The 26,506-nt window shown below is 37.6% G+C and overlaps 1 protein-coding gene across 1 annotated transcript in view; it reads right to left on the bottom strand.

The window, feature by feature from the left end:
- TRM11 (tRNA modification 11 protein) overlaps nt 1–5,909 on the bottom strand; it is an 84,273-nt gene extending 78,364 nt beyond the window's left edge. Inside the window, exon 1 of the mRNA XM_087660640.1 lies at nt 5,404–5,909. Within this exon, the coding sequence (XP_087516766.1) occupies nt 5,404–5,605 (202 nt within the window). The 5' untranslated portion in view covers nt 5,606–5,909. The remainder of the gene's footprint in view (nt 1–5,403) is intronic.
- Nucleotides 5,910–26,506: the final 20,597 nt, after the last annotated feature.

Raw genomic sequence — 26,506 nt, 5'->3', positions numbered from 1 at the left:
GGCCCATGTGATGTTCTTCACTTGGTCCTGGTCCTTAGTGAGAGAGCAAGCATGGGTGTGAGTTCTCTAGCCACTAATTTTGTGCCGCTATGATAATCATACAAGGGTAAGGCGAAGGCTTACAAAGAGGGTGGTCGTGCAATAAATTTTCATGCTTTTAATGGAGCCAAGGACAAGCTAGAAAGCAATTACATACTTGCAGCAATTTGTTGCAACACTTCAATGGGACTCCATAGAAGCTTCCAAGATTCAATAAAGCAGTAAGTTTAATGATTTGTAGCAAAATTGAAGTTGTAGTGATGCATCCAAGATCCATCTAAGTATGACACACTCTTTATGCTGATTCCTAGCATCTTTGGCTCCTCAAACATTGCAAAACCTTGGTCCTCAAGACATGGCAACTATTTGGATTCCTCAGGAAGTTTGATTCAGAAGTAACACTAAATTCATGGATTATGTTGCATGTATGGAAATTTTTTTGGAGTTGGACCAATTTCATTGCGATACTCCTCTAGTTTCTCCATATGACATGTAAGTCACAACGCTTCTAGTGATTTTGCTTTTGGTGCATCCAATTGTAGAATCCTACCTCTCCTATCACCAATCCTTTCACTCCACACATATTGTCAATCAATCCCCTTCATTCATTTCATCTCACAAGTCATTTGCACTCAAGCACAACTCCTTTAGATTCCATTCCTATTTTTTATCACATCGATTAGCATCACATTTGCAAGGAAACATTATTAAGTGTCAATAGGATGTGTTTCTCTAAGTTTCAAATTAACTACTTCTAGCTCTTTGTGTCACAGTGCAGCGATGCAAAAGCGTAGGACAAAGACTGAGAGAGAGTGAACACAGAGAGAAGGGAGAGAGAGAGAGAGGAGTGTAAACGCAGAAAATCTGCGGTGTAGTATGCTGTATAAGAGTGCAGAAATACACAAGGGGACAGAGGAAATATCTGCGTACGTCTCCGACTTGATGACCTCGATCTCCGTCAGCCCGAGCACAGTCTGTCTCAGCCAACGGGTCTTCAAGATCAGAATCTAAAATCACTGAAGAGTGAATAATAAAGTGTGCCACAAGAACCGGCTATAAATAGCCAAGAAATAATAATAATAACAGCATCAGGTCAGCTGCATTAAATGCAGCCGACAGCAGAAATCTGGCCGACTATGCAGTCCGACTGCACTGCTGACGTGGCACCTCCTCTGCCGTACTGCACTGACTGTCCAGGAAATGACTGGCTAACACTTTGGGCAATGGGTAAGCATGATGTTGCATAAGTTGTGCAAGATATGGGCAGGTTCATTAGTAACAAGTGTTTAATAGTTGAGAGCCAAATATATATTTTTTAATTACTTGATATGCAAATGCAAAGTGCACATCCAAATAATTGGGGATTTTAGAACCCGGGTACCAAAAGTTCCGTTTAAATTTCGGTAGATGGCCCAAACCTAGGATACTTGAATTTAACATGTGAAAAATATGCTTTTTAGGCAAAAATGCGAGTGAAAATCTGATTGTGCAGTTTTTGCATGAGTCATAGGACATGGAGGAGGAGACAACATCAAGCAACAAGGTGGCAGCTTTTTGGTTTTGATCAAAATCTTGTTGGAACAAGTTTACTAGGGTTGGAAACCTCTCTCTTCATTTGAGATCACAATCCACATGCTCTTTGTAGACTTTTGTCATGGACAACACGAAAAACTCACCATTTGTAAGAGAGGCAATGTAAGCATGCATGCAAACTATCCAAGACATGTTTAATTAAATATTGCTCCATGAATTCGTGCCAAATTGTTGGTTGTGTTTTCTTGGGTTTGGCAAGTTGAACTTGTTGAAGTCTACAAGTGGTCTTTTGGATAGTCAAAAGTTGGTAAGAGTCTACAAATAAAGATGACAAAGTATTTGTGAATCAATTGTGCTTAGCAAAGGGCTAAAACCTGCAAGACAAGGATAGATTGAATGCTAGGCAGCCTATCTATTTATAGATACAGAAGAATCCTCCCAAATTAAGGTTTTGCTTATGGGACACAGAAACTCTCTAGGACTATGCACCATTTGATGAAACTTTTGGTAATTTATATATTTTGGAGCTATTTTAAAGAGATAATCAATTTGTAATGCATTTTTAGCTCAATAATTATTGCATTCAAGATCTCTCCTGTGTGTCATCGACATTAAGTAGGAGCATCATAGCCCCTTTGTTTGTGAGTATTTAAGTTGCTAATTTACTATTTTCAGTCTGATGTATTTGCAAGTTAATGCACTAATATCCTTCGGTGGATACCAAAGACTAGATTGATAGCACATATCCTGCAATTGATGCTAAAATGCAGCCTAAAACTACATCAAAAAGCTAGGCAATAGCTTGAAGGGTAACGGTAGGGTTTGCGGGGAGGAACACATATTGTACAACAAACATTATGACACAAAACTCAAAAACACAAAAGATGAATCCAATAGTGAATCATGTATAATGTTGATACAATGGAGCAAGACACCTAAGATCCAACTTGCACACAAGACACAATTTAAGCCATATCTAGAAACATAGTAAGAATGGACATTAAACCCACCTCTCAACCACATGCCAAAAGCTAGCATCCCTTACACCAGCCCACACCGTCCCAATGTACGAACGCGTCAACCTATGGACCAAGAGTCCAAAAAGGGTGATCACACAATGATGTGCACAATAGGGCCTTGAGTTCTATGAATTGGACTTGGCCACCCTAACCCTAATGCTTTTAATCACTTCATGACCACTATGACCAATGCCTCTAGCACCCATTCAAAGGTCCAAGGATGTAACACTAAAATCTTCCCTCCCCCCTCTCTTTCCAAAAATAAATGTGTAGGGGTCAATCAAATAAAAAGACCCCTTGCCATGCTAAAATAAAACGTGGCAACCATGCTCAAATGGTGAAACTGTGAGTGTGCATGACAAAAGAACACAAACATGGAGAGAGAAGGGAGGAGAGAGACCAATGAAAATGCTGAAAATATAAGGAAAGAACCGCACCGATCTAAATAGAATGCTGAGTGCAATGCACACTAATCAGTCCCTATATGCAACCCGAAGCATCAATGAGAGCACTAGATCAATTTAATGACAATGTACAGCAAATAATGGACATGTGTGGCACCCGCAAAGCGGGAGAGAGAGAATGATGACTAAGTGTTTTTTTTTTTGGCAATATTATTGAACTGTCATTAAAATTACCAAACTTTTCTAGAGAGTGTATGTCCCATTAGCATCCCAAATAAGCCAAACCCTAATTTGGGAGGATCCAGACATCTATAAATAGAAGGCTACTCTTCCACTCAGCCTATCTTGTCTTGCAAATCATTGATGCCCTATATACTACTGTCTATACCCCTTCCATACAAATACCTCAGTTTATGCTGCCGTCCATCAGCTCAGCACAAGTTTTCAGCCCTCCAACAGCCTGCATTTGCAGCTGATCAGCCATCATCAGCCTTTAGACTGCTGTATTTTCTGTCAGCCAGCTGTCGCCCACTCCCAGACTACTACATTTTCAGCCTGCAGCTACCGCCCAGCCTGCACAAACACTCCAAGAGCCGGCTGTCACCAGTTTCCTGCTGTTTTCACTATCAGATCAGTCACCGACATATTCAGCCCAGTGTTTTTTAGAAAAATGTGTCCTGCATACCTGTCTTCTGCCGTTTACGGTAGCTGGCCATTGTTTGGAGGCTCCCTGCTACATTTCGACATCCATTCAAAGTATGACACTCTCTAACTCATCTTATGCCCCATTCCTTTCAAAGACATGAGATTTTGTATTCATTCTGCATAGTGTGTGTACCATATTGAGCATTGTATTATTCATTCTTCAATCTTCTTCGGTCTTCATTGTCTCTGAGTTACTATTTACCTCTGAATTCTATTGTTATCACTCTGTGCTTTGTCATACATTCGTATTTATCTTTCATGTTCAAGTATTCCTTTACATGGTGTCAGAGTCCCGTACTCTTTGAAGAAACCTATGCCTTAATCTGAAAGTTCGACATCAGAAATGAAAGAACTCTCAAGGGGAAAATGACTTCAAACACTTCCTCACCACTGCAATCTCTAGAGCAACCTCTGCCACGAACTAAGTAGGAGTGAGCCTCATAGCTTGCTCCTCAAGATTCTGGCCCTAGCAAAGAAACATGATCAAACATCTAACTATCATGGCTCTTACCATTCATTTGTGTTTTCACTAGTTGAATCCAACTTGATTCTTATACATCGAGCAGAAATTTCACCTGTAGATGATGGCTAGTGATCAACCCGAAAAACACAGTGAAAAATAGAGAAAGAAACATTGAGTATGTTCCGCTCTTTCAACCTAATCCATCTACTCCTATGCAAGACACAGAAGTCTGGAGATGCACTAGTGGTGACGGCTTGTCCTCCAAACTGAGCACTTTCAGGATATTCTTCATATGGATTACCCACCCGCGCATTTCCCCTCTCTCAAAATCACAAAGCCACACATCAACCATCACAGTTGGTACGGTTCTCAATTCTAGAGAGCATGCTTGACTAGCCTCTCAATGGACATTCATTCTCACACCCAACTTGTCTTTGCAGAGACATCCAAGGTTACAAGCTTAGTCCACATTAACGACACAACCACATAGGCTCACCCTACATAACATTGTGGCTCTCCAGCTACTTGGATTACACACAGTGGAAACACACATCACATGATCCCCATCAATGACATAATACCTCGAGCCCCTACAACCAAAAATATAATATGTGGTTCTAACTACTCAATCAAGATCTAGGGTCTTAGTTGTGTCAAGTTTAATACTGACACAAGCCCTAATCTCGTTTCATTGGACGATGTTTATATGTCCCACAGCTTGGACTGAATCTATTATTTGTCTAGCGATTTTGCCAACTAGGGCAAGCAATTTTCTACACCGCGACCACAATCAAGGTCCTTGATTCCACAACTAGTCCACTAACTTCTCACGGTGAGATATAGCCTAGTGGCTCCTTGATACCACGATTTGTTTAGTGATTGCTCATGGTGAGGTACAACCTCATGGCCTCTATATGATGATACACTTTCCCTCCCAGTTGAAATCAGCAAGCTCTAAATTCCATTATAGCTTCATGCCCTAGCCACTTTTGAGGAGCTTATGAATGATGACCATCTCTGGCACTTCCACTTTGGACACCCTAGGTATGACTCTCTTTATGAGTGGTCATGCCATCAAACGGCTAAGAACCTTCCCGCTTGAAACTATCCAAGGACATCTATAATGCTTGCCAGTTACTAGGAGCGATACAACGATAAAACGCTCTTTCTCGTAGAAGTAAGTACATAAGGCTGAGACAGAAAAACCATACAACGAGAAAGAAGAAAGATGCATACTTACTTCTACGAGCGATAGAGCGTGCAATGTCCTCGGATGGAAGGTCTACGTAGTAGAAAGGCGAATCGGGATGGTGGTGAGGGGGCTGCTTCCAGCGGAGGTGAGGCTCGTGCAGCTGCTCAACGTCAAAGAGCTTGGCGAGGGACTCCACCTCGGGGACCCTGTAGTCGAGCAGCCGATGCAGGAAGTAGCAGAGGTACCACATCCTCGGCTACCAGCGTACGTACTTCCGCTGTTGGTAAGCTCCCTCTTCTTCTCTACGCTCCGAACCTTTTCCATGCATCACATTACTGAGACGCATAAGCCTTGGTTCCTATGTCTTCCCCTTGAGAATTTAAGAAACAGTCCAGCAGCACACCCCGTAGTATCCATCCAAGGTATACTTGCACTCCGCACTAGGACCCACGCAAGCGCACTCGTCTCAGCGCCTCTAAAGCCACGGTGTTACAGCCTTGCCTTTTCTTAGAGACAAACCACACTTAGACCGAAAAGACCTACAGAAGTCCAAGAAGTCAAGTTCAAGCGAGCGTGGCCAAGCTGCTTGGCCTCCAAAAAATCTAGGACTCTAGCAAGTGAAGCTAGTCTCACTAAAATTAGTGAGACTTCAAAGACTCGACCAAGTTTGGTGATGTGGCAGCCAGATCTCTCTCTCTCTCTCTCTCTCTCTCTCTCTCTCTCTCTCTCTCTCTCAACAAAGCATTTCTCATCATTGGATGTGCATGGTCCACACAAGTTGTTCCTTGTGTATGGCCATACTAATTTCCTATCGTTGCCCCTCCAACCTAAGTAAATGGACTTAGGTGTGACAAGGCTCTTATAGAATCCCCCTCTTACACAAGTACCAATCCCTTAGCACTTAGCACCACCAACCACCCTATAGCAAGTGGCATCCCTCATTAATAAAGTACCACTACTCATTTAGAGGCTAATATCCAAATGTCCCAAGTATTTGACACCTTCATTGCATGCTGTGACACACTGCTTATGATTGCAAATTCCATGGGATTAACACTTGGCTACGAAGGGGATAACCACAATGGTGAAGGGGAATGCACATCAAAGTAGAAGTGCCACATGCAAAATAAATTTTGTGAAGGAGTATATTCCTTGGGTTGTATTGTAATATTTTAGGCATAGTTATTCACATAAGTGTTAGGTTGACCATTGTTACAATGTCAATCAATACCTTATTCACTCAACTGGATTGGTCTAGTTAACTCAAGGTGTACACTTAAAGTGGAAAAGATTAGTCATAAGTGAAGCCCTAAAATCGAAGCCCTTGTATGAAAGTCAAAAAGTGAATAAAAGTTACATTCTTGGGTGTGCACATTTGAGAGCTCTCTTCCTCTTTCTTCTATCTTATTCTCTTATGTATCACGTTGATAGTGAAGGAGAGTGCAGGTGTGACAGTGAGAGAGTGAGTGAGGGACCAAAGAGTGAAGCTTCTCTCTTGCTTTGCATTCTTCTCTTCTTCCCCTTTTTCTTCCATACTAGAGTTGGGCTCTCTTTCTTCTCCACATTTCCTCTCTTTGTTGGAGCTCTCAAGGTGAGGATTAGTCATGGAGAAGCAATGGAATCGAACCAAACGAGCCACTCTTGGATTGTGAGGTGCCATTGAGCCTTCACTAGTGTACAGAGGTGAGAAGACATGCCTACTACAAGCTCTTATTGATTTTCTTACTTGCGTGCTTGGGAGAGTAAGAGGAGAGTTAGTGGTCGAATTTAAGTGTGAGCCACCATGTGAGAGGTACTTAAGTCCATGAGCATTGAAGCTCTTGAAATAATAGGAGTTCCTTCAAGTCCAGCATGTCATATGTGGGACACAGTATATCAAGGTGAACCTTGCAAAGCATGGAGAATCTCCCAAACTAATCTATATTACAAAGGACCTTATTGCCAAGGATGAATAACAACCATGGCATGTTTTCCTAGAATTACTCAGATTTTAAAGAAATTTCCCCTCAAGTACTAACACATACAATATCATTAAATCATAACACCAAGCCAGTAAAATAAAGACTATACCCCATGAATCATTTCTATGCTCACCATGTTTGGAAAGAACTAAACACACCATAAACAACAAGATTCATTTATGAAATCGAGCATACAAACTATGTATCACCCATCATTGTGGTATCCAAAAAGTATGGAAAAATCAAAGCATGTGTTAACTATAAGAAATTAAATGCTACAACCAAAAAATACCATTATTCACTATTGTACACTAACTATATGATCAAAAGAGTGGTTGACAAAGAAGTTTTATAGCTTTTTTGATGGCTTCATGATATAACAAGTGTAAGTCCATCCAACGGATAGGCACAAAATAACCTTTGTCATAAAATGGAGAGTGTTCACCTGCATAGTCACGCTCTTTAATTTGATCAATGCTTCAAATGCTTTCTAGTGTGACATAACATATGTGTACTAACTTCAAAGATATGATAAGACGATGGCTTGAGGTATTCTCAATGACTTGTGCATTCAATCTAATGGGGAGGAGCACCCTGAGAAACTTTGATTAGTCTTTAAATGATTTCAACATTATCAACTATCTCTACATTTAATACAATGCCAATTTTGGATTAAGCATGGTATTGTCTTGGCCATGTGGTATTCAAGAATGCCAAGCGATCACAATTTCAAAATTTAAGCTAATAATGGATCTGCTACCACTCATAAAACAAAGGCTTTTATATATTGTCTTTTGAAAGCTCATATATATAGATCATACAAAAATCAAACACAATATTTAAACTTGTATTTTTATTGAAAGTAAAGAGATATTTTCTTCAACATCCTTGCACTGTACCTTTCTCTCTATTTCCTTTCATATGTATAAAAATTTTAGTATAGATATTTACAATTAAAAGTGGACTTATATATATATATATATATATATATATATATATATATATATATATATATATATATATATATGTATGTATGTATGTATGTATGTATGTATGTATGTATGTATGTATGTATGTATGTATGTATGTATGTATGTATGTATGTATGTATGTGACTTGATGTATAAATTGACTCATTTGTTATTAAGTTAGAATGCAAATGAACATGGCAATTTGATATCTTCATTCTATGAATCCACCCTCACAGGATGTAATGTACATGATGATCTAACCTTTAGTATTGTAATAATGTCCTCATTGGGTAAAACATCAAGATCCACTATAGGATATTTGCTGAAATCCTTAAAATTTTGATCTAAAGCAAGTAGACTACTACGAACATAATGTCATCTACTGTAATAAAAGCTAAGGATGAAATTTTGAGTAGCAAGCATGTATTTGCAACACATGCAATAGAGTCTTGATCTTTGAATCTTTGGGTGATTTTATAATCATCATACCACACAACCATGCTTGACGACACATTTCCTTTTTTCCCTAAAACTCCTCTTGACCTCTATGAAGCTATCAAAGAATACCTAGTTGGCAGAAGAGACCTCCATTGCACACTATGTCCTCTTCTTAATCAATAGTCACTCAACTTATATTATTCAAAATAAAGAAAATGAAAGTGAAAATGGAAAGAAAAAGAGTAGTAAAAGCAAAGAGATACAATAATCATGTACACTACACCTAGGGCGCTATTGAACTCTAGCATTTCTCCCACAACCTCAGGGAACCTTAAGGGCAAGACCCTCTAGTTTATAATTGAAGACCTATCACCTTGAGCACTGCACCACACAAGTAACACCAATCAGGTCATGAAGTGTTAAGCAACACTTTGGGCTTGCTCAGAGTTCAAATCAACTCTCAAGTGCACTAACACACATTCTTTACATCATAAGTAAGTAGCCACACCCTAGAGTGTAAATATGATTACTATTCCAAGTACACTGTAGCAAGGAAGACATTCCAACCATATTGGAATCCATATGACCTCCAGTTTCCCCATCTCCTACCCTTTTTGTAGTAGCACCCTATTGTGAAACCATCACCTATATCCTTAAGTATCATCCTCCAAGGCAACAAGGATAATCCCAACTCCTGCACCTTGAATGACTATAGATCCTCCAATTGGACACCACATCAAGGACATCCCCAAGAAGAAGCATGCGGTTGCACACAGAGTGCCAATTGACTGGAACTTCTCTCAAAGGCGCGTATTGCTAACCCTGGTGGATACACAAAAGATGAACAAGGAGATTGCCAAATTGTTTGTGCATATGTGTGCTTATTACTCCCATGCTTCCTCTATTGCTCAGGGCAAGAAGCAAGCTTTTGAGTGAGCTTTCTTGGGAAACTCCTCTAATATTGTTTCACATAGTTCACTTATTCCATCCCTAGATATATTCACCCCCAGTTTCAATTCTACAACCACCACCACTAATAAAGCCATTGTTACCTTCATAACCACCTCCACTACCACTAGCACCACTGCTAGCTCCACCACCACTATCCTCACCATCACCACTGCGCTACCACTACCTTCACTCTATCTCACTCTATCTCACTCTTTCTCTCTCTCTATGCCCCTTGATCTCTCTCACCCTCTTTGTCTTCCTAGACACAATTACTCTGCCAGTCTCTCTCTATCTCTCATATCTCTCCCTTTATATATAAACGGTCTATTATCCTTCTCTCTCTCTCTCTCTCTCTCTCTCTCTCTCGTCACCTATCTCTCTTTCTCTCTATCTCTCTCTACCCATAAATAGCTCACTATTTGCCCCCCTCCCCTCACACACACACACACACACACACACATTTTTATGTTCCCAAGTAGACAAAAAATCAATCAAGTTACCTTAGTTTCGATAATGTGCGTTTACACACATAAAGTTAAACTCAAGTTATGACTTAATTATTATTATTGGAATGGAAACTACTGAAATTTGATTGGAATCTTGATCCTTATCTAGTGGATATTTGATATGCCACCAACTAAGCCAACAATCCATTACCGAAATATTACAATCTGCAACTTTACCTAACGCCTAGTAGGCCTGAATGAATCGGTATTGCAATGTTGCACCATCTTTGTGGTTGCACACCTCCATATGTAGCACAAAATTTTATGCTTGTCTTGGAAACTTATGTGAAAATACTATGACTTGTGTATTTGGAGACTTTGTTTTCAATGAAATAATCAAGATCTCTTTATTCCTTTTATTATGTTGTCTAGACCACCATTAAATGGCTCTCCAAATAGCACCTACCTCATCTACCATGAATCCTTGAAAATCAGCACTTGGGTGACAATACTCCTCCATCAGTTCATTAATCTTTGAACAAAATAAAACTTATGCATCTCTATCCTCTTCCATCATCTTGCATGTTTCCAGAGTCATCAACTTTTGTATACTACAAAAATACAAGGCAGTAATTGAAGTTTAAGGAGAACTATATTCACTACATTTGTGTTGTGATGGTAAAATTGGGTAAGAGAAAGTACATTGGGTCATACACGTGCTGCCATGGTGGTATAATCATTAATATGATACACATGGTCAAAGAATATCCAACTATTTTGTAGATCCTTGGTGCCATTTCTTTGCAAACGAGTCACCAAGTTAACCCCTGAGGTTGGCCTAGTTGTTGACATTTTGAATACAAAGTACCTACTATCATCGTCAATGGCTTGCTCAAGAAATAGGATACCATGAAAAAATCTATATGCACAAAGTTGATTTAACTTTAGAAGATGAGATTCCATCCCTTGATTGTTCTCAATGCATGCTGCATAGACCTTATGTTTGAATCTATATGCATGGAATACTGGACATCATATGCTAGGGTTTTTAATGATATTTATGGTATGATTGGTTGTTTTCATGAATGGAATAATATGTTACCTATTCGTCTAAACGAGTGGTTGGAGTTCCTCAAGCATTGTTGAGAGTTCACTGTCAAACATGGGAACACCTTGCTTGCGAATTAAGGCACTTGCCATTAATCTTCTAGCCCATTTATAAGCGTCAATGCATATATGCACTAAAGTCTCTTACCATTTCCTCTATAGTTTTTGGCAAGTCTTTGACATTTTTTTTGCATGTGCCTCTTTACATCTCATGATTATGTGTGCCTTGATGGATTAATAGTCTTGACATTGTGCTTGCTAACATCACATAATACATGACACACTCACACTTGGAGAGCAAGATGGAGGGATGCTTGCAATAGAAGCATCTAACACTGAGAGAGAGAGAGAGAGAGAGAGAGAGAGAGAGAGAGAGAGAGAGAGAGAGAGAGAGAGAGAGAGAGATGGGGTGGAGTGGTGGGGTTTTGGACATATTATTGTTCACAAAAAATGGGGGCATTGGTGACCCCTTCATCGGCAACAAAATAATCCTAGCTCGCATACACTCTCTCTTCCCTCTTCTCTATAAAAACCCCAAATAACTCTATATTACACACTCTCTATATCTCTCCCTCTCTCTCGCCTACCACCTCAATCCCCAGCATTCTATAAATCTCTTGGATTGTTGGCTACCCCCTTTTCAACAACATTGAATCTAGACACACATGTCATATAGAGTTCCTTCATGCATGCGTGTATGTGTGTGTGCATGATGTATGTGTATTGGGGGTCCACATCATCCTATTGATGTCAGACACATTGCATTGGCTACCCTTAGCTTGGAGACCAAGTTCTAACTATTAGGTCACAACCCTTGGGAATAGGTAATGCACAACAAAGTAGGTACTAAAGAATATCAATAACTATGTTAATAATTTATATAAGTAATTAAAATTAATACTTAAATATAATAATAATAAGTGACACTACTTAAAAAATCAATGTTAATTATTAGGTTTTATTGATTAATATTATTAATTATACTATTGTAAAGTAATCAATATCAATACTAATTAATACTATTAATTAATATTTTTAAATTTTATTAATTATGTTAATTAATATTATTTAAAATTTATTAATTAGTTCAATGAATATTATTTAATAGTAATGGTAAGATACTTTCACTAATTCATTAATACCATTACTAACTTATTAATTTATTAACACTAACTACTATTAATCATAAATAATAGTAATTAACATCAAAACATATTAATATCACTTAATATTTATACTAACTAATATGATTTATACTATTAATATTAATACTTATTAATTGATACATTAATAATAATAATAATAAATATTAATGCAAAATAAAAAAAGAGAAAAGAAAACACAAAAAAGAGAAAAGCAAATGTTATGGATATTAATGAGAGAGAGAGAGAGAGAGAGAGAGAGAGAGAGAGAGAGAGAGAGAGAGAGAGAGAGAGAGAGAGAGAGAGAGAGAGAGAGAGAGAGAGAGAGAGAGAGAGAGAGAGAGAGAGAGAGAGAGAGAGAGAGTGTGTGTGTGTGTGTGTGTGTGTGTGTGAGGGATTGGGGGGATCCACATACACACTCTCTCCCTTATCCTTTATAAAAGCCCCAAATAACTCTACATTACACTCCCTCTATATCTGTCCCCCTCTCTCGCCTACCACCTCAATCCCTAGCATTCTATAAATCTCTTAGATTGTTGGCTACCCCATTTTTGGCATAGAATCTGGACACACATCCTATAGAGTTCCTCTATGCATGCGTATGTGCGTGTGCATGTGTGTGTATTGGGATCCATATCATCCTATTGATGTCGAATACATCACACTAACTACCCTCAGCTTGGAGACCAAGTTCTAACTATTAGGTCACAACCCTTGGGAAATAGGTAATATAGAACGAAGTAGGTACTAATTGATATCAATAACTATATTAATAATTTATATAAGTCATTAACATTAATACTTAATAATAATAATAATTGATACTAATTAATCTTGATTAAAAATATTTAATATTAATGATTAGGTTCTATGGATTAATACTATTAATTATAATATTCCAATTAATTAATACTAATTTACTAATTTATTAATATCGATTACCAATTCATTAATACGTTAATACTACTCTACTATTGATCATGACTAGTAGTAATTAATATCAATACTAAAAATACAATTAATTGATATTATTCAAATTTTATGGATTAACTCTATTAATATTATTTAATAGTAATATTAAGACTACTTTACTAACTCATTAATGCCAATTACTAAATTATTAATTTATTGACTCTAACTACTATAATCATAAATAATAGTAATTAATATCAATATTGATTAATATTTATACTAATTAATATGATCTATACTATTAATACTAATACTCATTAACTAATATATTAATTAATGATAATCATAATAATTATACAAATAATTATTACTAATTAATATTAATGCAAAAAGAAAAAAGAAAATGCTATGGATATTAATGAGAGAGAGAGAGAGAGAGAGAGAGAGAGAGAGAGAGAGAGAGAGAGAGAGAGAGAGAGAGAGAGAGAGAGAGAGAGAGAGAGAGAGAGAGAGAGAGAGGACTTCTGAATTTATTTTTCACCTGGGAGGGGGTGCCTGGCAATCCATTCTTAGTGAGAAGAAATTCCATAAGTCCTGTCCTTCATCTCTCTAAGGACTAATGGAATTATTTTTCAGTGAGAATGGGTTGCCAACAACTCCTTATTTTGTGAAAATAGTTCCACAAGTCCCATCCACAAGGGATTCATGGAATTTTTTTCAATCGAGAAGGGGTTGCCGGTAGCCCCTTCTCTAGCGAAAAATATTTTCACAATTACCTCCAAGAGGTGAAGGAGTGGACTTGTGGAAATTTTCTTCATTAAGAAGGGGTCACCGCGTAAGGCAAAAATAAAAATCACAAGTCCCATCCTTTATCTCTCTAATGGAACTTATGGAATTATTCTTTGCCAAAGAAGGGGCTGTTGCCAATCCTTCTTGGTGGAAAAAAGTTGCATAATCTCTCTCTCTCTCTCTCTCTCCCATTTCTCTCTCCTTTGCCTATAAAAGGACCCCTTCCCCTATTCACATTGCGATTTGTTTTCACAACTCTTGATATCTGGCTCTCTCTCTCTCTCTCTCTCTCTCTCTCTCTCTCTCCTTTCTCTCTCCTTTGTCTATAAAAGGACCCCTTCCCCCTCTAATTCTAGATTGTCATTTCTATCATTGACCCTCGGTATGGTTCTCTCTCTCTCTCTCTCTCTCTCTCTCTCTCTCTCTCTCTCTCTCTCTCTCCGTCTCCGTCTCCTGTCCTTGTCTTCCCCCTCTCTCTCTCTTCCATCCCAATTTGTCCCCCCCTCTCTCTCTCTTTCTCTCTGAGAGTCTCAACCTAGTTTTGTTCTTACCCTATTACCATGTTTACTTAACTCATAATTGATTATTGATGGTAGGAAATCTAAGATGCAATATATCTGCAATAAGTAAATATCAACCCCGCCATGAATTTCAAAAGACAAAGTTATGTCACCTTTTTTGAGGCTAACCAAAGCATAGAAGGCTTGGTCCATCAAGCGATTCCCTCCCTGAGCTTGCTCCCTGGATGAGTGAGAGTTCTCTTCATTGTCATGTATCGAAGAGGTGTGAAGGCTTGTGGTATAGGTAATACTAAGATTGATTTCAAGGAAAGCATAGTAGTGCAATGGCCTATCAAATTAATGGTAGTAGCTCCTCTCTTGTTTTTTGTTATGGTTTACCTCCCCCTCTTACCTTGTTTTGGGTCGTTGCAAGAAAGAGAGTGATGACCTGATGAGTCTCCAGAGGACTCTGAATTGCCTACTTGATGACCTAGAGTAGGATAGCATGTTGACTCTAGAGGACTTTGACTTCATGTCACCAACAACACACAATTGCAAGGGGCCAGATGCCCTCCAAGAGCAAGGGGGAGAGCAATGCAAACACGATCATTGATATCCACAAAAGTGGAGGCATTTGCATGTGGGGGAGGAGTGACATCAAGAGAGGGTGGACATGCTTTCGACGCAGAGATGAGAAAGGGTAAAAGAAAGCTTGCAGCATCAAGGAGTGAAATCGATGAGGTCGGAGCTAATGAGAGTAGTGACCAACATAGTGTCAAGTCGTTTAGTGCACAATAGGGGCATGACTGCATGCAAAGTAAAAAGAAGCGAACACAAATAATAAAAAAGGAGCGCATGACAAAGGCTACATATACGAGTGGCGATTGCTCCCACAATTACTTGTGATAAACATATTGTGCAAGCTTGCAATTGAAGCCCTAGCCGGAAATATTGACGGTGAGTAGTTGTAAGAGATGGTGACGTGTTATTGAATATGGCTTTTTCCTTGAACATTAAATGTTAGTATTACTACATCTTTCTAGATATATGCAAACATCCACCCCTTTGACCCTCATCCCATTATGTCATTTCTATGAGTGTCAAAGGGGTGGATGTTTGCATATGAGTGAATGGATGAATGAGATACACACATATGAGTGGCCCTAAACCGCACGTTTGTGTATTTGTTGTCTTCATCACTAACATATTTAATCATTCATAATAGCCTTTTCAAATAACTTGATGAAACATGTGCATGTGGATTATCGCCTTCTTGTGAAAGTGACAAGGGTGGCTGAGGCGGAGCTTTTGTTAGCAATATCTTGTACAAATAGATATATAGAGGACCGTTTTTTCATATGCTTGGGATGCTTTTATGGGCTAAAAGTTACCCTCCTGAATAAATGTGCTTGAGACCCTAATCTAGAATGTATATACGCTGGCACAAAAGGGGGTTATCCATACCTCATATCCAGACCTTGTCTGCGAAGCAAGAGATGCTTAGGCAAGCTAACCACGCATCTATTTTGGACAAGTTAATTGAGGATGTGAAGGCATAGGTGCAAGTGCATAGAAAGCCCATATGGTACAAGGCTTCCAAAGAAAACTATTTGGAAAACACGTTGTGCCTATTATAATCTTGAAGTTATTGGTTTGCTCACATGCTTCAATGAGTGAGCTTGATGGTTTGAAGAGGGGAAGGAGTGACTAGGTGAGACCTAGTCTGCCAAGGTCGGTTGAACTCTTGAAGGATTGGACATTTACATATGTAAGAAAAACTTTTCAACTATTGTCCACAACCATAGATATGCGATCCTGATTTTGTTAGTGGTGAGTAAATTGGAAGAAGGGAAAAGAAGCCTTATAAATCTGATGAGGTGCCATGATAAGACATTGTAAAATTTTCGAAGCAATAAAATTACTCCTGTTGTCAATTTGCATGTGTCTTTAAAAAATAAATGCACTAAAGTGTCTTTCCAATGCTTGTTTGGATTAGTATTTAGAGACTTGGATCATTGGTTACTTCTGAGATGGGGTTATACACAAAAGAAAGAAAAAAATCTAAATGTGAAACGGGGCACCTCATATTGTATCGTTCACATGCCTAAACAATGTGAGGATAAGCCATTGTGCAAAAGAAACACTTGCTCCCTCCCTTCCCCCACGTTGATTGAGAGCAATACGAACTACAAACTCTTCCATCCCCAATAACACAAAATCAACTCATTGTCAATTCAAAATAAGGCCTCTTCATATTATTGGGGCACTCCTGAGTTGTACTGAGCACGTACTCAAATAGATGAGAGGAATCCATTATTCACACCAAAAATAGTTAGACCTCTTGCTATTATGGTATATACAGAGAATACAACAAATATATCCCATAGCATGAAAGGATCCCATTCTAAAATCTCACCAAGGTCCTCTACCACTATTTGATTCCACTTGAGTGGTGTTATCCCAATAGTGTGAAGGGATTCCATTCTAAAATCTCACCAAGGTCCTCTCCCACTATTCGATTCCACTTGAGTGGTTTTGAGTGTGTGCCAAAACAATGTTCCTCTTGCACATTGTTTAAACTTGTATGCCATTTTTCTTTAGTTAGATTCCATTTGTTATTGGGATTTATACATGGATTTCAAAATGTCGTAACTTGAATTTTTGACCAAAACAAGTGTTTTAGGGGTTTCTTCTCACTTATGGTCCAAAAAATGTTTTTTTGGATTGCGCTTAAACTCTCTCTAGTTATTTTGGAGGTTTTAGAGCATGAAGAATCCATTGATGATGGTCAAAATGGGCATATCATTCCTTAGTTGAAAGCTACGCTACATACCTATTGACACCTTTTTTGATGAACTTCTATAGTAACTAAAGTCCGGAATGAAAATTTGACTTAGAAGGACATTTTGTGGGCATGTTTGAAAGACATGACAGATTATTTTGAATCCAAGATACTTCTCCTCACATTGTTCAAGCATAGTCCCAAATGACATTTGACCACTAGTAAAAACACTTGTTTTAGTTTTTTTTAAAAAGAACTTATTGAATGTTTGAACCTATGAAAAATTTCCATTTAGGGAGTCTAATTCAAGAAAAAGTGACTTAGAAGTTAAAACAATACAAGAGGGGGACTCTTTGGTCATTCCCTCAATACCACCCAACAATGCCACAATTGTAAGAGGACCTATTTTTGCATTTAGAATGGTGTTGCTTTGAATTTTTGGAATATAGGTGCCCTTATTTTGTGTACCTCAACAGGGTGATGGGATCTATCTTCTCATGCATAGTGGCTTCCCCTCACACAATTTGGGGACATGCTCACAATATTACTCACAAGGACCCCAATAGCACGAGGAGGCTTCAATCTGCATTGAGAACAAGGGCCCTTTGCACAATTGGGACCCCATTTTGCATTTAGAATGGGGTCCATTCACACTATTAGGGTAGAGTGTTTCTAGCATGCATATGCTATATCAATTTAGACACATGTCCAATAGCACTAAGGGGACATCCTTTTGCATTTAAAGCACCCCAATACTGCAAGGGAATGTCATTTTGCATTTAGAATGTCCCCCCTTCATACTACTAGGGTACAGGCGTTTCTTGCGTGTGTATACTAGAACAATACGAGGGAATATTATTTCTCCCATGCAAGGGTCTCCCCTCATGCTATTTGGGCACATGCTCAATACCATATAGGAATACCCCACTAGTGTGAGGGGACCTCATTTTTCCTTTAGAATGGGGTTTGCAAAATGACTCGGCCTCGTGCTATTTAGACACATGCTCGACAACACATATAAGTGCCTCAATTGTGAGAGGGGTCATCATTTTATCTAGAATGGGTTTCCTTTGCTCTCTTGGGGTAGATGTGTTTTTATTGTGTGTGTGCTTGAACTACTTATGGTGGGAATACTTTTTCATGCACCATGGTTTCTTCTTGTGATGATTGGGATTACACTCAACACTACTCATGAGTACCCCAATATCACATGTATTGTGCAAAATCACCATATTGAAATATGGTTGATAATTTGATTGACTTCTCCATAAATGAATGCGATTAAAATCACATTTATTATACAAACTCCCATTATACTACCAAGAATCTTCATATCAAACAACTTTTAGACATTCTTCTTTAGTTTTAATAGTTTATTGTGGATTGCTTTTGCTGATCTTATTTGCCAAAGTTGTCTTCCACAAAAAGTTTTAAATACTCATCATACAAAGGGATTTTGTTTGTGCTAGCCCACCATCATGTCTTCTAGTTCTAAAGTAAAATGCTCTTTCTTGGAGATGGGACTTCTCCATGCCTTTAGAATGTCATATTGGTGATGGTCCAAAATTGTCAATAAAGTATGTTCCATGCTTTGAGTATTTCATACTGATGATGACCATGATTGTAAACAATGTCTTGTGGTTTTAAAGTAAAGAGTTATTTCTTGGCAATGGGACATCTACATGCCTTGAGTATTTCATATTGGTGATGGTTCATAATATTCAATATGTTCCATGCCTTGAGTATTTCTTTCATATTAAAAGTGGTCCATAATTGTCAATAAAGTGTGTTCCATGTCTTAGTAAAACATGTTACAAAGGAAAGAGACTCTTCAAGGCAATAAGAATGCGTAAAACTTGTGAGCTCAAGTAGAAAGATAAAATACTTATTAAACAAAATGTTATGTATTTTTTTGCCTAAGCTTTTACCATAGTTTCTACTACACTTTTATTGCCCTCTTAAAGTTTGAAGAATAGCTCACATCATTCTTGGTTATCCTCAAGAGATGTATGAAGTTATCAAGTTCAATCTCGACCTTAACATTCATTTGCTATCATGGGATCACCAACCATATTGATTGTGCACTCAAATGTTCTTTTCAATATTCCCAAATACTATCAAGTTAGACATTATTGAAGTTCTAGAGAAATGCTCAAGCCTTTGCTCCTCCAATCGATATATCAATAAAAAGACTTGTCTAGATTATTGTGTTTTTGAAATTCCACATGGCCTCCATATTTCACTTGTTAATAAATCGTCCCATTTTTCACTTTGCACCTTGATGGGGTTGCACCAAGGCTTATTATGTCAAACCAACCCACAAAAAAGGTGTAGAGAGAGAGAGAGAGAGAGAGAGAGAGAGAGAGAGAGAGAGAGAGAGAGAGAGAGAGAGAGAGAGAGAGAGAGAGAGAGAGAGAGAGAGAGATGCAACAATTGAATATATGATGAATCTTAATGATACATGTATAGTGCGAATTCATGTCAAGTTAATTTTTTTTTCCCCATGTTTGTCTTTCATGCACATGTGCTAAAATTAAGAAAACTTTATTGTCTTCAATTTCCTTGCATAGTATTATTTTCTCTTCTTGCCAACTCACCTACATCTCCACATGTATTTGAATATATAAGTGATAAATAAAATTGGAAAGTGCAAGTGATAAACAAAATTATAGCTCAAAAGCATTATAAATCTTTTTTGTTAAGCTTTAAATTACCTTTTAAAAAAAACGTTAAAATGTGTAGTTGGTAGGTATGTCCAAGTCCTCATTTTTAGATCCACTTTGAGGGAGATATCATAATGCACATTGAGAAATGTTAGGAGCTCATTCTCTATCCATATGTCTAATATCATGAAAGGATTTTGATCATAAACTTGATCCATTAGTAAACAATTATAGTTTACAGAGTGCCATATGATATAGCAAAATGCAAGAATAAAGTTGTGAGTGGCAATTTAGCAACGTTAGGAGCTTATTCTCTAGCCATACCTCTGATATAATGAGAGGGATTTGATTATCTACTTGACCCATTAGTAAACAATTGTGCTTATAGAGTGCCATCCGATATACCAAAATGTGAGAATAAAGTTATGATTGGCAATTATATGCTTACAAATTATAGACTTCTTATCAACTTTACATGTAGCACCATTTAGTTCCTTCACATCCAAAATATCAAGACACTTCTCTATATTACAAATGTGCATAAATAATGCCTTTCTAACCTGCTCACCGTAGAAGAGTTCAATGGATACATGTAAAGGCATGAACAAACATACCTTCACCATACATCTTGCAATGTTTGGCCATAGAAATTTTTGTATTGCTTTGATATAGCTCAACTTTATAGCATTCAATTTTTTTCGCCATAGTAAGTGGCCATTCTAGGCTATTGATTCTAGGCAATGGAGTAGGTCTCAAATTGACATAGGCCATAGTATTGTTAGGGGGGCAACACAAAATGTGTCCTAAGAAAACACCCCTCTCTTGGTGAGAGATATGTCGAACCTTGTATTATGAAGAGGTTCTTTGATGATTCTATGAAAACACATCAATAATATCCACATTAGTCTCCATTGGTTGTCACTCCACAAGGTTTATATATATATATATATATATACTCATAAATACAAAGTTCAAAATGAGTAGCACCACAAAAATGTGGCATATGCTATCAAAGTTAAAAGAATAAAGAAATGACGTACAATTTGGCTTGCACATTAGAATCAATGCTTTCTTTGCATGCATATTACTATTATGAGCCATTCAAAAGTCTTCTACCCTTACTTTGTAACTATGTGTATACTCTCATTTGTGCTTATTTCTTTCTCTTTCTGGTTTATAGCATAACCAAGCTCCCAACAAAGATTGTAATAAGGGTCCACTCATATTTTTCTATGTCGAAAACTATTATAAAGTAGTACTTATAATAGAACATCATGGATGTGTAGGTCATGATGTTTTCATTGCTACAAGCAGTAGACAAATAGATAAAAGATGCAAGCAAAAGAAGAGTAAACAACAACTGAGTAGAGAAAAGAATTTGCAAATGGAGCTCACAAAAGAATGCAAGATAGTAGTGAAGCAAATTGTTCATTTGGAGGGAAAGTTATTTCTTCACTAAATGAGAAAGCTACACTTTGAAAGGGGAATAGATGAGATGACAACATTGCATTATGACATCTTTAGAAGGAATTACTGATGTATAAAGAATAAAACATATTTTAGTTTTTAATTTAAAAGTATGAATGATTAAACGTTTTATTTTAAATTTCTTATTTGTGAAATGTATAGTTTTAAACACCAAAGAAATGATATGGTCCCTTATGGTCGCTCTCTCCTTATTGGTCCAAACAAGGGGCCGTCGGGGGGGGGGGGGGGGGGTGAGATGGGATAGGAGGAGTACATAAGAAATTTACCCCTCCACAATGGTCTAGAAGGTCAATAGAGGCCAAGGGTCTATCTACTTACTTGACGTGTCATGAAAGGGCAAGGCTTTCCATTCCCACACCAACCCACATGCCCATAGCCACCATATCCCCCACTTAACATGCATTGCCTCAATTATATGCATACACACTAGTTGCATTGCACTTTAAAACTTTAGTCATCATTATAGGCAAGAGAGTAGATGTAGGGTATTTCATTATAGGTGCATGAACCAACTTAGAATTTGAAATTCAAGATATAAGTTTACAAGTTAAAAACTCAAAATTTATGCCTTAACAAGTACAAAGCCAATGGGCACAAAAGACACTTTATATTATGAGTCTAGCAAGTCGAGATATATGAGATTATGGGTACATGTCCCAAGCATTAGCATAGGATTATGAAGGTTATATGACATACAAGTAAATCAATACTTACCCCATCATTGGTAGAAGTTGCTTGATCAACACAATAGCTTGCTTTCTAATTTATCACTTAAATGTTGGCAATTGGCCAACCACCACCTCCATCTTTGCCGCCTCTCAAAGGTGTTGCTTAGGGCCATCGAGCTTACAATTCTACCATGTAGACATGTGCCAAATACATCCGTCATGCTTGTATAGATGTTGAGTGCATTTGAGGTAATAGTAAAAATTCAAATCACCTTGAAGGATTTAGTTGTCCATTGCACAAGAGCATTGGGAGAAAATTCCTCATGGACCATTGCAATGTTCTAAGGATATATCCTTCCAATGTACTAAGTTATCATCCTTGTCAAAAGGTCATCAACTTTCTTGTGGGCTAGCAAACTTATCAATATCCAAGATGGTCTGCATTACAATAATTGGTTATTTTACTTGCCAAGGAGTCGAGCAATGAAACAAAATTTTAAAGTCTAAACTAGACTTGACTGCATTGATTGCATTGGAGGAGAAGTCCCTAGGTGATGTGGATGTCACCATTATCACATCCATTACAACATATGTGGCCTTCAATTCATTAGTGGCAACATGAACATGCTTTGCGCTATGGAGTGTCTCCACCAAGGCACCAATAGCATGCTCCAAATCCTCAAGCTTGGAGGAGGTAGTGGCAAGTGGCAATGTAAGGATGTTATAGGGGAAGTCACAAGCTAGGGCAATCATTAGCATTGCCTCACACACCAAACATTTTCTCATAGCATGGAAAAACATGGACCAAGCCAACAAAAACCTTATTTTGAGGCTACTGCCTCAAAAGTCTACATCCACACTCGTCCACCACATCCTCCTTACCAAAATACTCTAACGTTGATGCAATCTCTAAGGAAGCCCCTCCATAGTAGCTCCTTTCTACAACCACCCTCCATAAACAAATCCTATATGTGGCAAGGACCATATCTAGGCCATCCTCGAATTAGAGTTGGATCCCTCTTAGCATCCTATTCATGTGCTTCATTGCATTAGGCATGACCCTCAAAAAGCCATCCTTCACCTTTGATATGGAGGTCTTTGGGGTCCTTAAGATCATTAAGCAAAAGAATGAAGATAAAAATAGTGTTATTTCTTACTAAGCTTTGCATACCCAAGCACATGCACTTCCTCCTTGGAGAGCTTCTTATTTGTAATATGCGCAGATTTCCAACTTAGATCTTATATTGCCCATGGATATGGCTCTACATTAACAATGTAAAGGAAATTTTAAAACCATGTATTTTAAGAGATTTATGATCATAAAGTAAGTAGATTGATTATTTTTCTCCAAGATTACTCAAAAACTTGAAATGAGATAATAAGATTATAGAGCTTGTTGCTATGATTCCAATGCTATGAATTGTTTTGAATTTTTGAGTTTTGGATCAAAGTTATGGCCATTTGAAGTTCTATTCAATGTGTACAAATTTCACATGCATATTGTTTGTGAATATGGAAACGCATGGTTTTTGCATTTTTGGATCCTTTTTGGAAGGAAAGCATGTTTCTTTCTCCCTCTCAAATCCAATAAGCTTTGGAGCTTTCCTTTGCATTTTACCCTAGTGTTTATGCTTTTGTGCTTAAAGGAAAAGCATCCCATATACCCCCTCCCCCCCTTTTTTGCAAAAATTGTTGAAGAGACACTCAAACCCCCTAATATACAACTATCCTCCACACTCTAACATCCAACACAATACTTAGCATACACAAGTCCCACTCCCACTCAACTAAGAGAAGTACTAGGAGGAGCCATTACAAGGCACAAACACTTGCAACAAATACCATCTTGTCAATATACTCTCCCCTAGCTTGAACTTTGCCCTTCTAAGGACCTTAACCTTGATGGCCTCAAATTCAGTAGCAATCTTATGCCCCTAAAGCTCTACTTGAACATTGCCACTACTTATGTCACCAACTACCCTATATACAAGTAACCACCCAAAGTACAAACAACAACCATGGCTCTATTTGACAATTCAATTTCTACATCTCAAAACATAATCGTTGTAGACCAAGTTCATATGTTTTGCTATGATAATTATTTATCAAGAATTCAAATATTGCTTGGAGAAAGGAATGTTTTCATATAGTAAGGAAAATTGTATGCCTAATTTTGTGAAGTATACTAAGTTTGAGATGGATTTATTATTGCTTTCTACTCACCCCTATTAAATTGTTTGGAGAAAATTATGTTCATGTAATAAGGAATACTGCATTGTTAATCTTTGTGGTATGCTAAGTTTGTGATGTTAACCCTTTTATTAATTATTACATTACCCTTTAGGACATATGCTTATACAATGTGGAATGACAAGGTGATGCATGTCCCAAAAAAATTGCCCACCATTAAGTTTAGTTAAGTGGTTCTTAGCCTTGAAATGTGTGGATATCTTGCTTTTTGAGAAAAAAGAATATTTTTAAAAACTAAAAAAAAAAGATGCACACACACACACACACACACACTCTCTCTCTCTCTCTCTCTCTCTCTCTCTCTCTCTCTCTCTCTCTCTCTCTCTCTCTCACATAGAAAAGAAGAGTAATGCTCTTACGCTCAATAGTGCACCCTTGTTTAACTTTGTACGGAACTAAAAAACATTTGTACAACTCGAAATGTTTACCAAGATGTGAATCACCTACCATACAAGGAAGCTTTCAAACTTTTACTAGTTTGTAGCAAGTTACTAATACTCTTCGAATGTTTATAATTCAATATAACTTATCTATATATGTATCTCAAATGAATTTATTGTGCGACTATACAAGGCCCACAAAACTCCCCAAAAATCACATACCCTCCAATCATCGATTGCCATGTTGGTCTAAGAACAAACCAAACCCTAGGAAATGTATTCAAAGGCCTTTCTTTCTATCCTTTGTCCCTTCTCTTGTCACGTTTGCTTTCATCACCATTTTCCACTCTAATTTCAAGATCCTATCACTCCATCAAGTCAAGCATTGTGTAATTATCACACTCGCTTTTTCTTGCACAAAAGACATGATAATTAATTATAGCGTTTAGACTTTGGTACATTAAGAGTCTTACTCTCATGGGGCTACCAATCTACCTCAACAAAAGCAAAGTTTCACAATCATATGATTTTATATGCAAAACCTTAGGTTTTTCAAAGTGGCAATTTAAAAAAGGACAAGGTACCTATAACTATTTTGACATCCTAGTCATTTTGGAGCATGTAAAAAAAGTTATCACAATAAGCCTAAACCAAGACAAGTTTGGGGACTAACACTTGTAGCCCTCATAGCATCATTCATTTGTGAGCTTGCCATGTATAATAATAGTAGTTGTGCATAGTAATAGCATATAGTAAGGTAGCCTATTTTAGCATACATAGCACTCAAAGGGTAGCTTGTCTTATTATCTAGTAAGCCAAAGTCCAATTTGTATTTAGTCTCTATCGAACTTCGAGTAACAAGATCATGGAAAAGAGATTGGTGCAAAAACAATTAAAGAAAAGCTTAGTCACCAAAAACAATAATCTCAAAGCTAGCCAAGTTGTTGAGTCTCCATATTATGTAGTGTCCAAGAGCATACCCAAGAAAAGACAAGCAATAAAAGGATTCAACTGGGAAAGATTCAAAGAGCCAAGATAACTTACCAAATCCAAAATATAAAAAACAAAGCTTGAGAGAAGAAGACAATTGATGAATAAGCTCCCACAATTGACGACGTGTCATCTCCATCCATAATGCTTGATTTGATGGTCCGAACATACGATTTGATCATATTATCAACCTAAACAAGCCCATGAAGTTTATAGCATACATGCATAAGTAAAGAAGATTTACCATGTGCCATTTGATGCCAATACACAACCTTACAAGCATTGAGTTGTGGCATGCTCAAAGGGCATCCTTGCCTGATCAAATTTCCAAGCCTTGAAAGTCTATTCTCAGTTTTACAATTCTAACTTGACAGATTCTATACTTAATGCAACCAATACATATTTAGCACTTCACCCCCAAAGACAAGCTTTGATGTCACCTTCTTGATTTGTGCAATTGGCATATTCCATGCCTATTTTGATATTGTTCCTAATTTGACTATGGGGTAGTATTCCTTTCGCCTTGTGTATTGGCATCTTTGAATAGCTTAGCAGAAACCACAAGTAAACCACAACCTTGTCTCATGAAATAGGAGATGCTGACACTCTAGGCTTGACTTTGACACCTTATGACATTTGAACCATACTACAACAAATTACACATCTGAAACTTATTGCTAAAGTAGCAAAAAATATTTCAAGGTAGCATGCAT

This window comes from Lygodium microphyllum, chromosome 20 (genome assembly GCF_053477565.2).
Source record: "Lygodium microphyllum isolate KBCC chromosome 20, Lygodium_microphyllum_v1.1.10, whole genome shotgun sequence".
In the NCBI taxonomy this organism is placed as follows: Eukaryota; Viridiplantae; Streptophyta; class Polypodiopsida; order Schizaeales; family Lygodiaceae; genus Lygodium; species Lygodium microphyllum.
Note: the sequence above shows the minus strand (reverse complement) of the source record. Positions and strands in the feature narration are given on the sequence as shown.